The sequence below is a fragment of the Archocentrus centrarchus genome, chromosome 19 (genome assembly GCF_007364275.1).
Source record: "Archocentrus centrarchus isolate MPI-CPG fArcCen1 chromosome 19, fArcCen1, whole genome shotgun sequence".
NCBI classification, from domain to species: domain Eukaryota; kingdom Metazoa; phylum Chordata; class Actinopteri; order Cichliformes; family Cichlidae; genus Archocentrus; species Archocentrus centrarchus.
The window spans coordinates 19,051,526-19,065,989 of NC_044364.1; the positions used below are offsets into that span (position 1 = coordinate 19,051,526).

At 41.4% G+C, this 14,464-nt stretch overlaps 1 protein-coding gene across 1 annotated transcript; it reads right to left on the reverse strand.

The window, feature by feature from the left end:
* Window positions 1-5,621: 5,621 nt before the first annotated feature.
* plaub (plasminogen activator, urokinase b) lies at window positions 5,622-12,566 on the reverse strand. The gene is made up of 11 exons (XM_030755390.1): window positions 12,459-12,566; window positions 12,286-12,382; window positions 10,606-10,710; window positions 10,366-10,519; window positions 9,899-9,996; window positions 9,602-9,643; window positions 9,328-9,529; window positions 9,091-9,242; window positions 7,887-8,027; window positions 7,363-7,511; window positions 5,622-7,280 (listed from the first exon to the last, which is right to left on the reverse strand). The coding sequence occupies exons 1-11, from the start codon at window positions 12,549-12,551 to the stop codon at window positions 7,086-7,088; spliced, it is 1,428 nt and encodes a 475-aa protein (XP_030611250.1). The 5' UTR covers window positions 12,552-12,566; the 3' UTR covers window positions 5,622-7,085.
* Between the last annotated feature and the right edge of the window lie 1,898 nt (window positions 12,567-14,464).

A 14,464-nucleotide genomic window follows, 5' to 3' on the forward strand; every position in this document is an offset into this window, starting at 1 on the left:
AAACAACTCAGAGACAGCATGTGACAGATACCAGGTGAAAGTATGTGAAAGTCTGGTAACTAGGGCTGGACCCAAAAACGTCCCACGATGCCTAAACCACCGAAACCGGTCCATCATTGCAGCTGCTGTTAAATTCTGGTTTTCAGTTTTTTTCCTACTTGCACAATCCCTCTGTTCACAAAGGGCTTAACAGTTTTGTAATAGTTTCATGATTCATGATTCGGAAGATGTGTCAAGAGAGGCTCTAAAGCAGCAAAGCAGCAAGCAGGGTAAATAAGGAAGGGTTAGGGAGAGAAGAAAAATGTGTTCGTCTCTGTCCGAGAGCAAGAGAGGATAGATAGATGGATAGATGGATAGATGGATAGATAGATTACATATTAAATTTATAGGCACATTAAAGATGAAATTCTTTGAATCCAGTACGATCAAGAACATATTCTACAAAATGATTTTTTGTTTTTTTTTTATTTTATCTTATTTTTAACTTAAGCATTAGTTAATTCATTAATTAATTAGTAAACTTTCAATAAATGCTTTCATCTCTTTGCAGAGTTATTCATGCAGACTGATGTTCAGCTTGCTTACAGGACCACTGAGCCACAGCGCTGCACGAGTGAATCAGAGGCAAAGTTTACTAATTGCATACAAGGGGAAAGAGGCGCAACATGTTGAAAAATATGCAATGACCACAAAAAGATGCCTATATATTTTTAAAATAATTTTAGATTGTTAATTTAGAATTCTAATTTGTGGGGTTTTTTTTCCAGTTATCTTGCATTTGCTGTGAACGAGTGAGGTGGGTTCCAGTGTCTTGCGTGACTGAGACTGAGTGTTAAGGTGGAGCAAACAACGGACAGCTTTCATCTGTAGGGTGGTACCTTGACTTCAGTAAAGACTTCGAGTGCTTCCTGCAAACACATTTGTTTGACTAATTTAATTACTGAGTCAGTGGAATATATATATCCTTATTTCCTCCTGGGTGCTTCTCGGATAAGGTGTTCCGGGCATGTCCTACTGGAAGGACATCCCGAGGCAGATCCAGACACGCTGGAGAGATTATACACTATACTACTGCTAAAAGTATTTGCTAACAAACTTGAGTGACATCCCATTCTCAATCCATGGGGTTTAACATGACGTCGACCCACCTTTTGCAGCTCTAACAGCCACATGAAGACCACATGAAGTTTGGAGGTCTGTAGTGATTGATTCTGCAGAAAGCTGGTGATCTCTGCACACTATGACCCTTAGCATCCACTGACCCCACTCTGTGATTTTACGTGGCCTATCACTGCATGGCTGAGTTGTTGTCATTCCCAATCACTTCCACTTTGTTATAATATCACTAACAGCTGACTGTGGAATATTCAGTAGTCTCACAACTGGACTTGTTGCACTGGTGGCATCCTATCACAGTACCATGCTGGAATTCACTGAGCTCCTGAGGGCGACTCATTCTCTATACAAATGTTTGTAGAAGCAGTCTGCATGCCTAGGTGTTTGGTTTATACACCTGTGGCCATGGAAGTGATTGAAACATCCTTATTTTCCTGACTGTATGCACACTGTAACAAATGGTTGTAAACTGTAAGAGATATACCATTATTTGTGATCATTTATATAGCTGCAAAAGTCCTGCAAGCCCATACATGTGCTATTTTTGGCCCGTTGACACAAGCAATAAATCCACCTCAGCATGAGGTGAATGGCAGCACTTTTGAAGTACACTAAGCTGATTACAACATGTTCAGTGGTATAGGGTTAATACTCAACAATGATAACATCCATTAAAACATTGTATGGGAGACTTATGCATGATGACAATAGTAAACTGCCATTAGCTATGTTAGCTTGCCTCTATCTCATTTGTTATTGTGTTGTGTTTCAAGTAGCACACAAATTATGTCAGGAGACTTCTGCCCGTGTTGCTATATTGACTCCACCCACATTGAGGTGGCGAGTAGTGCTGAGTTGAGTCGACCCCCGCTGCGTAGGTACTAATTGAAACTCGGCTTTAGACTTCAGTGCTGGGTCTTTGTGGCCTCTGTACACAACCTACACAAGTGGCCGACCTCATGTCTGCATTTATGCTTGTGTGGCTGGATTGTGTGTGCTAATTATCTTCCGGTCATGTGCTCGTGTTTATATGTGGTGCTGGCTGGGACTTATTTTTGGTCCTCGCTCTTTGTGATTAGTTTTTTGCTGCAAACATATTTGTCCCTCTATTTTTCACTTTGTTCAGTCCCTCACGTCCATTCTAATAGTTTGAGCAATCTCCCTCCAGGAATTATATTGATGTCTTGATTATTATTCCTGATTGTTCTCTCACTGATAAATTCAAACACTGTGGTGAAGTCACCAAAAACGCACAAGTGGACTCAACAGTGCTAAACAGGTTGATCACAATCGTTGGGAGGTGCGTAGACCGGGCAAGTAGCTATATTTCTACAGAGGTGCAACAGTGTGCACGTGTGCCGAATGCCCCCAGCTAAAACTGCGAGGGTGGAAAAAAATAATTTCATATCAATCTACAAGGCTTTAAAATAAACTGAAAAACATGAAAATGAAGCGCATTTTATCTAAAATTTCATTTGGTTTTAGTTAGTTTTGTAAACTCACCATATAGTTCTACTTATCGCTTTTTCCTTTTAATTATTGTTTTTCTTTATTATAGTTAACAAAAATGTTTTTTTTAATTTCAGGTTTTGTTATTTCAGAGGTCACTGCCTTTTTTGTGTACCCCACTCAGGAACACAAAAAAGGCAGTGACCTCTGAACATCAGGGTCTAAAGGTGCAGGGAAGCAACCCACTTTTCCACTGGGAAAAACCCCAACATGCAGGCACTGAACAAGGAGGATACAAACATACCCTAAAGGAGAGGTCAGACTAGTGATCATGACAAACTCCACCCAGGGACGAGCAGTTTTATGGACCTTATTTTATGTTAGAAACCCTTTTTTTATCTACATTTTAGTTTATGATGTGCACAAGGCATCCTACCCGACCACTGAACTTTAAACCATGTCTTATCATATCAGGATCCAGTAGTCATATGTGTATTGGTCTTTTATCACTTTAGCACCATCTAGTGGTCAAATAGTCTCTGGAGCTTGAAAAAGGCGACTGGACTTCTTTTTGTTTCTTGAAGACGTTTCACCTCTCATCCGAAAGGCTTCTTCAGTTCTCAACCAATTGGTGGAGAGACCCAGGCGTAGTCCCCTGAAGGTGGTTATGACCCTCTATTGATCATGTGTGTGAACACATGTGCCCAGGTGTGAACTGGGCCTTCATCAAATCAGCACAGGAATGAAGGCCAAACACAAACTACAGAGAATAGGAAGGACAAGAGGAACAACATTGTCATCCCATATGTGTCAGGCTTGTCAGAGAAACTCAGAAGAATTTTCTCCAAGCATGACATCTCAGTATACTTCAAACCAAGTCACACCCTAAGACAAAAACTGGTTCATCCCAAGGACAAACCCGCCAAACACAAGATCAGCGATGTAGTGTATGCTGTTCAGTGCAGTGAAGAGTGCTCGGACCTCTACATTGGTGAAACCAAACAGCCTCTTCACAAACGAATGGCACAACATAGAAGAGCCACCTCGACAGGACAAGATTCAGCAGTACATCTGCATCTGAAGGAAAAAGGGCACTCTTTTGAGGATGCCAATGTTCACATTTTGGACAGGGAAAACAGATGGTTTGAAAGAGGAGTGAAAGAAGCCATCTATGTCCACTGTGAACAACCATCATTGAACAGAGGAGGTGGATTACGTCACCAACTTTCCCCCGCTTACAGTGCTGTCCTGAGCTCCCTTCCCAGACGTCTCAACCCCCGTTCACACCTTTGTTCCAGTGACCTCAATAGGCCACAGGAAACAATGGAGCGGAGTCCTAAATTGGTTTCAACTGAAACCACTGATTAAATATGACCCACGCCCCCTTCACACCTGGGCACATGTGTTCAAGCACATGATCAATAGAGGGTCATAACCACCTCCAGGGGACTACGCCCACAGGGGTTTAAATACCTGGGTCTCTCCACCATTTGGTTGAGAACTGAAGAAGCCTTTCGGATGAGAGGTGAAACGTCTTCAAGAAACAAAAAGAAGTCCAGTCGCCTTTTTCAAGCTCCAGAGACTACTATGACCTGGATGACTGAGAATCTACACAGATAGTGGTCAAATAAAAGCAGCTTTGTTGCTCCTTTCCCAGTTTTAGTACTCCCAAAGAAGAAGTTATAACGAAACTACTAAAATAGAGCTCTCTATTAAGATCAGTAATGGTTTGGAAACCACTGAAACTATATAATAAAAAGACTATGCAAGGTCTCATTTTCTCACCTCTGTGTGTATGTTTGAGTGTGTGTGTGTGTGTGTGTGTGTGTGTGTGTAGCACCCTCCTGTGGTCACTGTGTGTATAAAATTTAAAAGTCCTGAAGCATGTTTGGATATTTTAATGATATTTTTATTGTGTTTACAATCACTTTCTGACAGCTTCACTTGTGTTCCTGAAGACACATGGTTCCAACAGCCTATCCCATCCCAGCTATCATAGGGCGAGAGGCAGGGTACATCCAGCCTGTCACAGGACCAACACAGAGAGACAGACAACCATCCACACTCTCATTCACACCTATGGGCGATTTAGAGTGGCCAATCAACCTAACCCCAGTAAGTGCATGTTTTTGGACTGTGGGAGGAAACCGGAGTACCTGGAGGAAACCCACGCAGACACGGGGAGAACATGCAAACTCCACACAGAAAGAGAGAGAGGCCTGGGCCAAGGTGGAATCAAACCCAGACCTCCTAGATGTTATTCTAACTGTGAGGCACCAGTGCTAACCACCATGCCACTGTGCTGTCCAGTTTGACCTTGACTTTCTTATTTTAAAGTACTGAAAATTGATTTATTGTCTTTGTTGATCTGTCTTGTTTTGATCCGAGCATAAAGTCTGACTGAAGTCGTTAAAAGGCTGCCATGATAAGTGGCACATGTCCCGGTCATCCACTGATGAAGGGCTACACTGAAATGGCAATCCACTGTAACACCACTCAAAGTGCTTCAGACTACAACTCACATTTATACATTCTTTCATCAGCTTTTTCTACACACTACAATCAGTGTACTCTAATGCCAGTCCTGAGATGGGATAAATGGGAAGAGTTGCATCAGGAAGAGCATCCACTGTAAAATCCTGATCACAAATCTTAGCATCTTCATGCTTCCAGTGCTCCTGGCCATGCTGCCCTTCCCTCCCACCTTCCCTAACACAGATGTATCTACCGTCCTCCTCTCCATATCAGCCAGCTCTGCCAGTCCCTGCTCTCACCTTCTCACTCCTGCCTTCCCTTTCTTCTGTCTGGTTCCAAATACATCTTCCCCCTCTCCTCTTCCTTTGCCTTAAGACAACAGTAGCACAGTTTTCACCGGCAGCCTGTTGGCCAACAACACTGGAGGTGGTCGATGTTAAACCGGGCTCCAACCAATCTGGAATGGAAATCTTTCTGACATAACCCTCCTCATTTATCAGTACACTGATTTGTGGCCTCCTCCCTGACCATGGACCCTCCAATACAAACATCCAATGAATAAAGTTATAAAGCCAGTAAAATAAAGTTTATTTCATTTAAAGAAGAAAACATCTGAAGAAAAGCTACAGAATAATCCACAAAAATATATAAAAAAAAAAAAAAAAGGTCTCACAATGATACCGTACTAGTCACAAGTTTGGACACACCAGCTTATTCCAGGCTCGTGTGGAACAAAACTGAAAATTTTGGAACTATAAAGTATAAAATATGAATGCAGCCTGCAATAAACTGTAAACATACCTGGGATGATTTGTTAAAAAATCATCCCAGGTATGACCTCATGAAACTGATGATGATGTCCCAATCTGTCACAGGTATGTGTGTGATTTCATCGTTTTGTTTTCTTAATTTTCACAGTGAAACCGGTGAATAAGTAGGTGTGGACGTGACTGCATGGAGACCAGATAGAAGTAACTATCACACAGCATGACACACATTATTCTGTATGTAAGAATATCAACATTTCAGCTAAGCACAATACTTTTATTCTTGAAAGTTTCTGCAAAAAAAAATAAGAAAAAATAAGTCCTGTACAATCTCAGTGTGTCTACCTTTAATAGCACAAACATGAGAGCGGCTTTAACTTTGAGCTAAAGTAAACCTGACTGGAAGATGATAAAAATGGCAAAATCACTGATGCTATATGGTCCTTAAGACAAGAATAACACTGTTGAATAAGTAATGTTGCGTATCGATTATCTTAGCACCTTTGAAGAGGAGGAATATACCAGGTAAAAGGTAAAGAGCCAGTTGTTTGATATAAGAACAAGAGCACCGCTGAATGTGTGCCAGCGCTCAGCTGTTTTGAATTCGTAATGGGGGCTCAAAGTGCTGTTACATAAATTCAGAAGTAAGCTTGACTCCTGTTCACCAAAGAATGCACCTCCAATGGGCAGAAGAGCGTCAGTAATAACAGAAATTCATTTTGAGATGACTCACAAGTACGGTTTGAAAAAGAAAACAAAGAATTCAAGCTGCTGGCTGGTCCTCTGAGTTTGCCAGATCTCATTCTGACTGAACGTGTGTGAGATGGAAAAACAGATTCAGTCCATGAGGCCCAATCTCACAACTTCTGGGATTAAAAATCTGCTGCTATGCACCTCAGGGCCTGATAACAAATGATGGCTTCACAGATTCTGTGCTTCACTGTTGTTCTAATATTGTGGCTTTCTGCCATATGTCAGGCTTAAATGCACACACTGTGTGCTACAATCACTGCCAGCTTTTGTTCCTGTCTTGGGATTTGTTAAGATAATAAAAAATAAAAATATCTTTCCTTTGCAGCCACTGCAGCAATAAAAAAACAGCACCAGTAACAAGAAGCAGTGTAGCGGCCGGAGGATGTGGAATGAAAATGAAATTACACAAATACCAGAGGATACACAGCATGACTTTACAGAGGTTTACCAACACAAAACAACCAGCAACCAGCCTACAGTATGAGTGATGAGCAAATGGTTCTCCACGTGTGCAGGCCTCAAAGGTCATTTATGAGGGAACATGGCTCCAGCAGTGATGGACTCCAAGCCAGTCTTCTTTTCTATCCATTTGTTGTAGTTGGTCACTCTGGTGTAAACACCGGGGCGCAACTTTTTCGCGCAGTCTTCGCCCCAGCTGATTATTCCAAACAGGAAGAGCCTGTTGCCGACCTCGCACACCAGAGGTCCTCCTGAGTCTCCCTGCAGGGAAAGAAAAGACGAGCAGCGCTGAAGGACAAACCGATCTGTGGGAGTGAAGTCGAGCCCGGACATGTGCAAATACCTCACAAGCATCCTGACTCCAGTCTGGACGAGCAGCACAAAACATGTTATCAGTAATCATGTTTTCATAATAATCCTTCTGTCGGCACACGTCGTCAGCGAGGAGGCTCACCTGAGCCTCTCTGAGGTACTGAGACCTGTACCACAAAGCTGGAGAGAAGAAAGGCCGTTAGACCCCTGAAGGCTGAACGTGGAGATGGAGATGTTTCAGATATCATAACAAAAGGAAACAAAATGAGCACAAAGTTCAGTGTGTCAGTGATTCCCAGCTTTGTGGTCGGCATGTAAAAGATTAGCTGAACTTCTCTGAAACAGAAGAAATATAATTATTTGATCAAAAGGATTATTTTGCATGTAGTCAGCTTCCACTGTGATGACAGGAAGTTCTTATGAATATGGTACCTGTTAATGCTCATGGTTTGGGTTCAGTTTTCACTTACAGGTTGTAATTTTTCAGTGTGGACATACTTGATAAACATCTCCTTTAGTCAGATGTAACAACATTACTCAGAGGATTCTCCTCACCGTGACTTTCTTTCCCGTATCCAGCGATCTCGCAGGTGAATCCTGGCTGGAGGCTCTGCTGAGGCGGCGGCAGGCAGACCGTCTTCACCGAGTCGCTCTCCGTGGCACACTTCCCAAGTTTGGGCTTCAGCTTCACCAGGGCTGCAAGACAGTTAACAAGAATCACTGCTTTGATTGATTACAGCTTTATGACTGAAATTCAAGAAACTCCTCAAATCTTATTACAGGATGATTCAGTTTGTCAGGCGAGTTAAATTAACAAGTTTAACATTCTTCACTGACTGGATTCAAGGTTATTCAGCGGTTTCGGTTCAATGTAGTTTTGTTGGTGAATTCACAACAATAGTTGCCTCAAGGTGCTTTTTGATACAATATTAGAGAGAAAATCCCAGTGATCACATGATCCCCTGTGAGCGGTGTTTAGTGAGAGTGGGGAGGAAGATCGCCCTTTTAACAGGAAGTGAGGCTGTAAAAAGACATGACAGAGATTTACCTACACAGCCACAACCTGAAATATTCACCCTCAACCAACTTATGGGCGATGAAACCAAGTTTTTTACATTCAGTTTCAAACATCTTTGTCTTGAATTTTTGTTACCCGATTGCTTACAGAGCTACACATGCTCAAATCTGAGCTTTCCTTCCCAGATTTTCAAGAAAACGTACTCAATTTTGATCTGATTGGAGATTTCAAAGAATTTTTTAAAAATATGGTCATAACTGTGGCAGACACAGACAGACACTGATGTTACAGATGCTCAACTTTCAACAGGCAGAGAGACAGAACACAGATAGAAGAAGGAAGGTGTGTGAATGAGGAGCCCAGTGATTTGGTTTTGACCCTCTAATTGGTCAGGTCTTTGCAGAGCCCCTTTCTTCTTCTTCTTTTGTTTAATTTAGCAGATTTAGTACAAGATCTCATTTTGTTTTCCTTGTTTTTTCTTGCTAAAGTAAGAAGAGTGAATGTAAAAAGGAGGTAATGAGTGTTTTCTGCTGTTTGCTGTAAATGTAGGAGTTCGCATATGTATGTTCTGGGTCCTGGTGGGAAATCCCAGTACAGAACACCAGCTGGGGTGGAGGTGGGTTGTAAAGAGGCTTGCAGATGTACAGTGACTGTGTGCAGGCTAAAGCGGTTTAAACACTGAGCTTTAAGTAACGCTCTGCTCGATTAAAAACTTAGTTACAAAAGATTTAGTGCTCGCACCAATATCATTGTTGAAGTTCCCCTCGCTGTCATCAAACCCTTCATGGATGAAGATTTTTTCCACCCTGAATTTTTGCTCCACAGTGGGGTCGCTCTCATTCAGGGCATTTTTCCCCAAGATGACGGAGAAGCGCTGCGCATCGCTCTTACTTCTGAAACAAAAGTTCACAAAATAAGTTTAGTCACAGCTATTTCTCAGCACCTGCTGTGGCTCCTGTAAGTCATCTCTCTTCTTACCCATCAGGGAAGCAGTGGGCGGCTGTGAGGACCCAGCAGGCGGAGATCAGGCTGCCCCCGCAGCGGAAAACTTCCTCTTGGGATTTGCTATGCCAAAATATGGTGGCGATCCACGGGTGGGATTCGACAGTGGCAACTCTTCCACCCACAATCTTCATCTGCTTTCTTCTGCTGCGATGGCCACATGCCATCGTCTCTGCAGCTGGGGGGAAAGAAAACAAGCTGAAAGGTGTGGCAGGGAGAAGGAATAACAAGGCTGTTAGTGAGGACTCACCTGGCTCTGACTCTGTGGAGCCAGTTGAAGGTGCAGGTGGAGCTACAAGACAGAAATATTTTTTTAAGCACACTGGATTAGATTTCACAGGAACATTTAACCCCTTTGGGTTTTTTTTTTTTTTAGTTTCCAGCAGTAAAAAAAAAATTCCCCAAATCCAGTCAGCAAACACTCCACAGCTATGAGAACAAACATGGACTCACAGCACTTCTCAAATGCATCTTTTGATGCAAAAGAAAAGAGGCTCAAAAATGTTCTACTGACTTTAATAACAGTCACACCACAGAATGCACTTACATGGCTTAAAGGTGCAAAGTGGCATATCACAGTATTCCCACACAAGCTGCTGGTTTTTCCAAACACGACACCACGGGTGGCGTCTGTAGTGAAGATTTCTGCAGAAAGAAACAGCCCACTCACCCAAGTAAACAAACAGTCCAGCTCACTGCATTTGACATGAAACAACATGCAAATGATTACTGGATGAAACAAAACTGAAAACATTTTCTAAATCGCTCTTGTATAATGTAAATTACTCTAACATGCCTGCCTGAATTTTTTTTTTTTTCCACAGTTTTTATTTATGTTTTCCAGAGATGAAAAGAAAAATTGAGCTGTGGGAAAATCCGTTAAAAATGTGATCCCGAGCGTGCTGAAGCAGCTGATTACTAAACTCTGGTTTCACATAAGTTTTTTTTCTAATCATCCAGGATGCAAATCTGTAGCAACAGGAATCAGAACCGCTGCTCTTCACTTCAACAGACCTGCAGTAGTTGTGCCTCCCTGAGTTGATGTCTGAGGACAGGTACTGCTTTCTGGTCTCCTCGTCCCACTCCGCACACGTTTGCCCGCTGACTGTTTTAGACGCCGTGCCTTTGTAGTACAATCCAATGCCCTCGTAGCAGTGACTTTGTTTGACTGGGACAACAGCACGATGTGAGGGTGATTAAAAATCCAAAAAATATCAGTGAAGTTTGTTTTTTTTTTTTTGTTGAGCTGCTCACCTGTTTCACAGTGTGTCCCCTCAAAGCCGTCAGCACAGAGACAGAACATGTGCTGGCCGGAGATCAGCGCTCGGATAGAGCTGCCTCCATTGAGACAGATCTCACCTACAAACAAAGTGGAAGCTGACGTCACTTTCCAGACGCACATCAGCAACATAACACAGTTTCTATCATTTGAAGAATGTTGTAAAGGTTAGGAGCCTTTTTATCCCGACTCGTCCATCCTTTTATTTTTTTGTTGGTTGGTTTCATGAACTGACGAAAAAAAAAAGTCTAACATTGCTACAAGGTATTGATATTATTCTTTATTGGGTACATCTGCTCAACTGCTCTTTGAGAGAATATCAAATCAGTGCAACTGAGCATCATTTAAGTGCCACAGCCTTCCTGGGTAGACCATCTTCCTATGGATGCTTCCAGCAGGATCCAGCTGTGTCACAAAGCTTAAATCATCTCAAACTGGTTTCTGGAACAGTGAGCTCACTGTACTCAAATAGCTGCCACAGTCACCAGATCTCAATCCAATACACCACCGTTGTGGCGGAACATGGACCCAGCACTTTGTCGGCAGCCTCACGGTGTACCTGATAAAGTGCCAGCTGAGTGTTTCATAGAGGGGGGGTAACCCTAACCTGACTCAGGGCGTGACCTGGTGGATGTTAATATCTCTCTGACATGAGTAAGCGGTAATCTGGAACAGGCTGCCGGGATATTCCCAGGTAAATACAGGTGAAGCTGCTTTATGCTCCAAACCGCAGGAACAACCTGGTGACTCAGACACGCTCCAAGATTAGAAGTGTTTAAACCGAGCTAAAAACATTCCTGTGGACCGACAGCTTTCAGCGGTCTGGTTTATGGTCTGAATGATCATTTTATTACGCTGAAGTTTTGTTTTATTTCAGTTTTATTCGGCTTTTTTATTTCCATGCATTTTACTGCTTTTACTTCTTGGTTCTCAATTTTACTGAATTATTGGTGGTTTTCATAATTACATTATTGAATTTTTCAGTCTTCAATGGATTTAATTGGTGGATTTTACTGTTTTGTTTTGTTTTTTTTACTATCCTATTGTTACCTTTTTGTTTGTTTTTATCAGTGATTGTTTTTCTTAATTATTTTAATAATTTATTTATTTACATACAGTACTGTGCAAAAGTCTTGAGCCACCCCTCATATCTTTATACTTTGTTTCCAAGGAGCCACACCTTCTTGTCATTTTCTAAGTGATCTTAAGCAAAAGTTCTTCAACCTTTCTGAAGCTCTTTCAAAGTTTTTCTTTGGACTTTGGCTGTTTTTTAACTCATTTTCAGTCCAGTCCTTGAACCTGACCAGTTTTCACAGGAATCCTTTTGTTTCTGAAGCTAATCTATGAATCAGTAACATTGTTGAAGCAGTGTGGGATCATCTTGACAGAGAATGCAACAAAAGGCAGCCAGCATCCAAAGAAAAGCTTTGAATGTCCTTCAAGAGAAAACTTTTCCTGAAGAATACATAAGGAAAGGACAGGAAGCAGCCTCAGAGAGCTTAGGCTGTGCTGAAGAATAAAGATGGTCATACCAAATATTGATTTTCAAGCTCGTTAGTATTGCATATACTGTATTTCCATTTGTGTTAGCACAGGATTGAATACATCTATTTCTCATTATCCTAGAAAAATATAAAGAAATTGAGGCCTCTCACCTGAACGTTCAAGGGACGAGGAGAACGAAGATGAGGAGGAGGAGGAGGAGGAGGGGTGGAAAGTTAATTCGTGGCTTCTTCTTTCATCCTGCAGGCCCTGGAAAAATTTCAAAAAGTCAAATAAACTCCCATGAAAGAAGATAAATATAAAATTTAAGATAAAATGTGCTTACAGCCTGAGCTGCTGACAGGAAGGCCAGCGTGCAGATGAAAAAGCTTCTCATTGTTTTCGTGTTGCTTCTCTGCTCGGTTTGAAGACTCTGCATGAGTGTGCTTGCACAGTGGAAGCCTCCTCCGGGTTTATTCTGGTCTGTGGAGGGAGGAGTCCTGATTGGCTGACAGCTGGCTGGCTGACCTACTGGATTTAAGGTGAAGAAATAGCTGTTTACAGTGCGTGTGACTGAATCATCACAGGTAATCCACACCATTCATTTTCAGGAATCATACCAATACCAACTCGAGTATGTCAGCCACTGTAGAACCACAGGTTGCTGTATTTGACCTAGTTTGGATTTGCGTTAATGAGAATGAGTGATCACATTAAACCTGTTCATATTTGTCTGGTTCAAATCGTCATTAATACAAATACAGGTCAGGAGAGAGGCACAACAGTGCGTGTCTACAGCCGCTCTGTCTCAGCTCCGTCATGGTTTGAGGATACATTTCAGCCAGTACTGTTGGAGATCATTTTGACAGAATGGAACAAAAGGAAGAAACATCCAAAGAAGAGCTCCGAACGTCCTTCGAGAAGCCTGGAGAAATAGTCAGGCTGTACTGAAGAATCAAGGAGGTCATAAAGGTGGCCACTCTGCCTCATATACTGTATTTCTGTGTATGTTTGTTTTAATAACTTCTTCCAGTTTCCTAGAAAAATATAAAGAAATAAAGTGTGGCTCAAGACTTTATTTTGAGTACTCTATGTGCATGAACAGGCTGATGTTTGATAGTTTTTATGCTCCTTCCTTTATTTGAAAGAGAAAATCAGCTGCATGACTTTCATCAGGAACCCTTGGTGCATACCACAGACTGTATGTAAAAGATGGACATAGCCACTGTGCAGCTCAGGGCCACAGATCATGCAAAATGCTCAACTTTGCCCCATGTTACAAAGTTAAAACCTGCATTATTTCTAGTGGCCAGCAGGTGGTGACTCCTGTTAAATGAATAAATTTTACTTATGTAGCACTTAACAAAACTAGCGCTGCAAAGCCATTTATAAAAACACAAAATACACATGATAAAATGCCCTCATATAGACAGGAAAAAAATATTAAAAGCAGATTAAAAAGTGCCACAGAGGCTGACACTGAACCAGCAGGTTCTGGGTTCAAATAAACTAGAACCATAAAAGGCTCCAGTGCAACCTTCAGCTAGTTTGTTAATCATTTAGACCACTGACGTCATTATTTGGAAATGTGATGGCTTTTTAGGACAGATTTGCTCAAAAGCTAAAACAACTTTAATTTTGGACAAATAATTCAAGAAACGCATATTTTTGTTCTGAAACGTAATCATTTTTATTTGTTTATGATTTACTTTAACTTAACATAAATCAAGAAATATATAATAGGCACTGAGATTCATTCTGAGTGTGTAATTGCCATCTTTTCGCAGTGAAGTCACTGGATGTCACTGTTGCCCCAGAGCTCATTTATCCTGACTGGAACTGAAGGGCTCTCTAACTTTGCACATTAACAAGCATCATTTTACTGACTTCAGGTGATATGAAGACACAGGTGATTGTTACATCAGGGTGACGTGTTTCATTGGTCATACCCGCACCTGAATCTTTGCCTTGTATGTAAATGAAAGCAGACTGAAGAACAATGTGAAAAGCACGATAGCAAATATGTACATTAGGATCCCGGAAGTGTCCCAGTCAGGATCCTGTTGTGCTGCTGATGCCTTCACGTACCTTAGGGTAATTGCTAGATTTCCTGTTGAGACGTATTAATTTAAAGAGATCATTATTTGTCTTATTATTCACTATGGAAATAATAAACAATAATTTGATTTTACACATTTATATTTTTTCCAGTGTTGTTTAATATTTTTTGTCTGCTGTTATTTGATTTTGTGATATTTTGTTGGTTTTCTGTTATTTTATTCTCGTTTTTTTCTTAGTGTAATACCATTTAGTTATTTTTTTATAATAATAATTATTATTATTGTGCTTAAA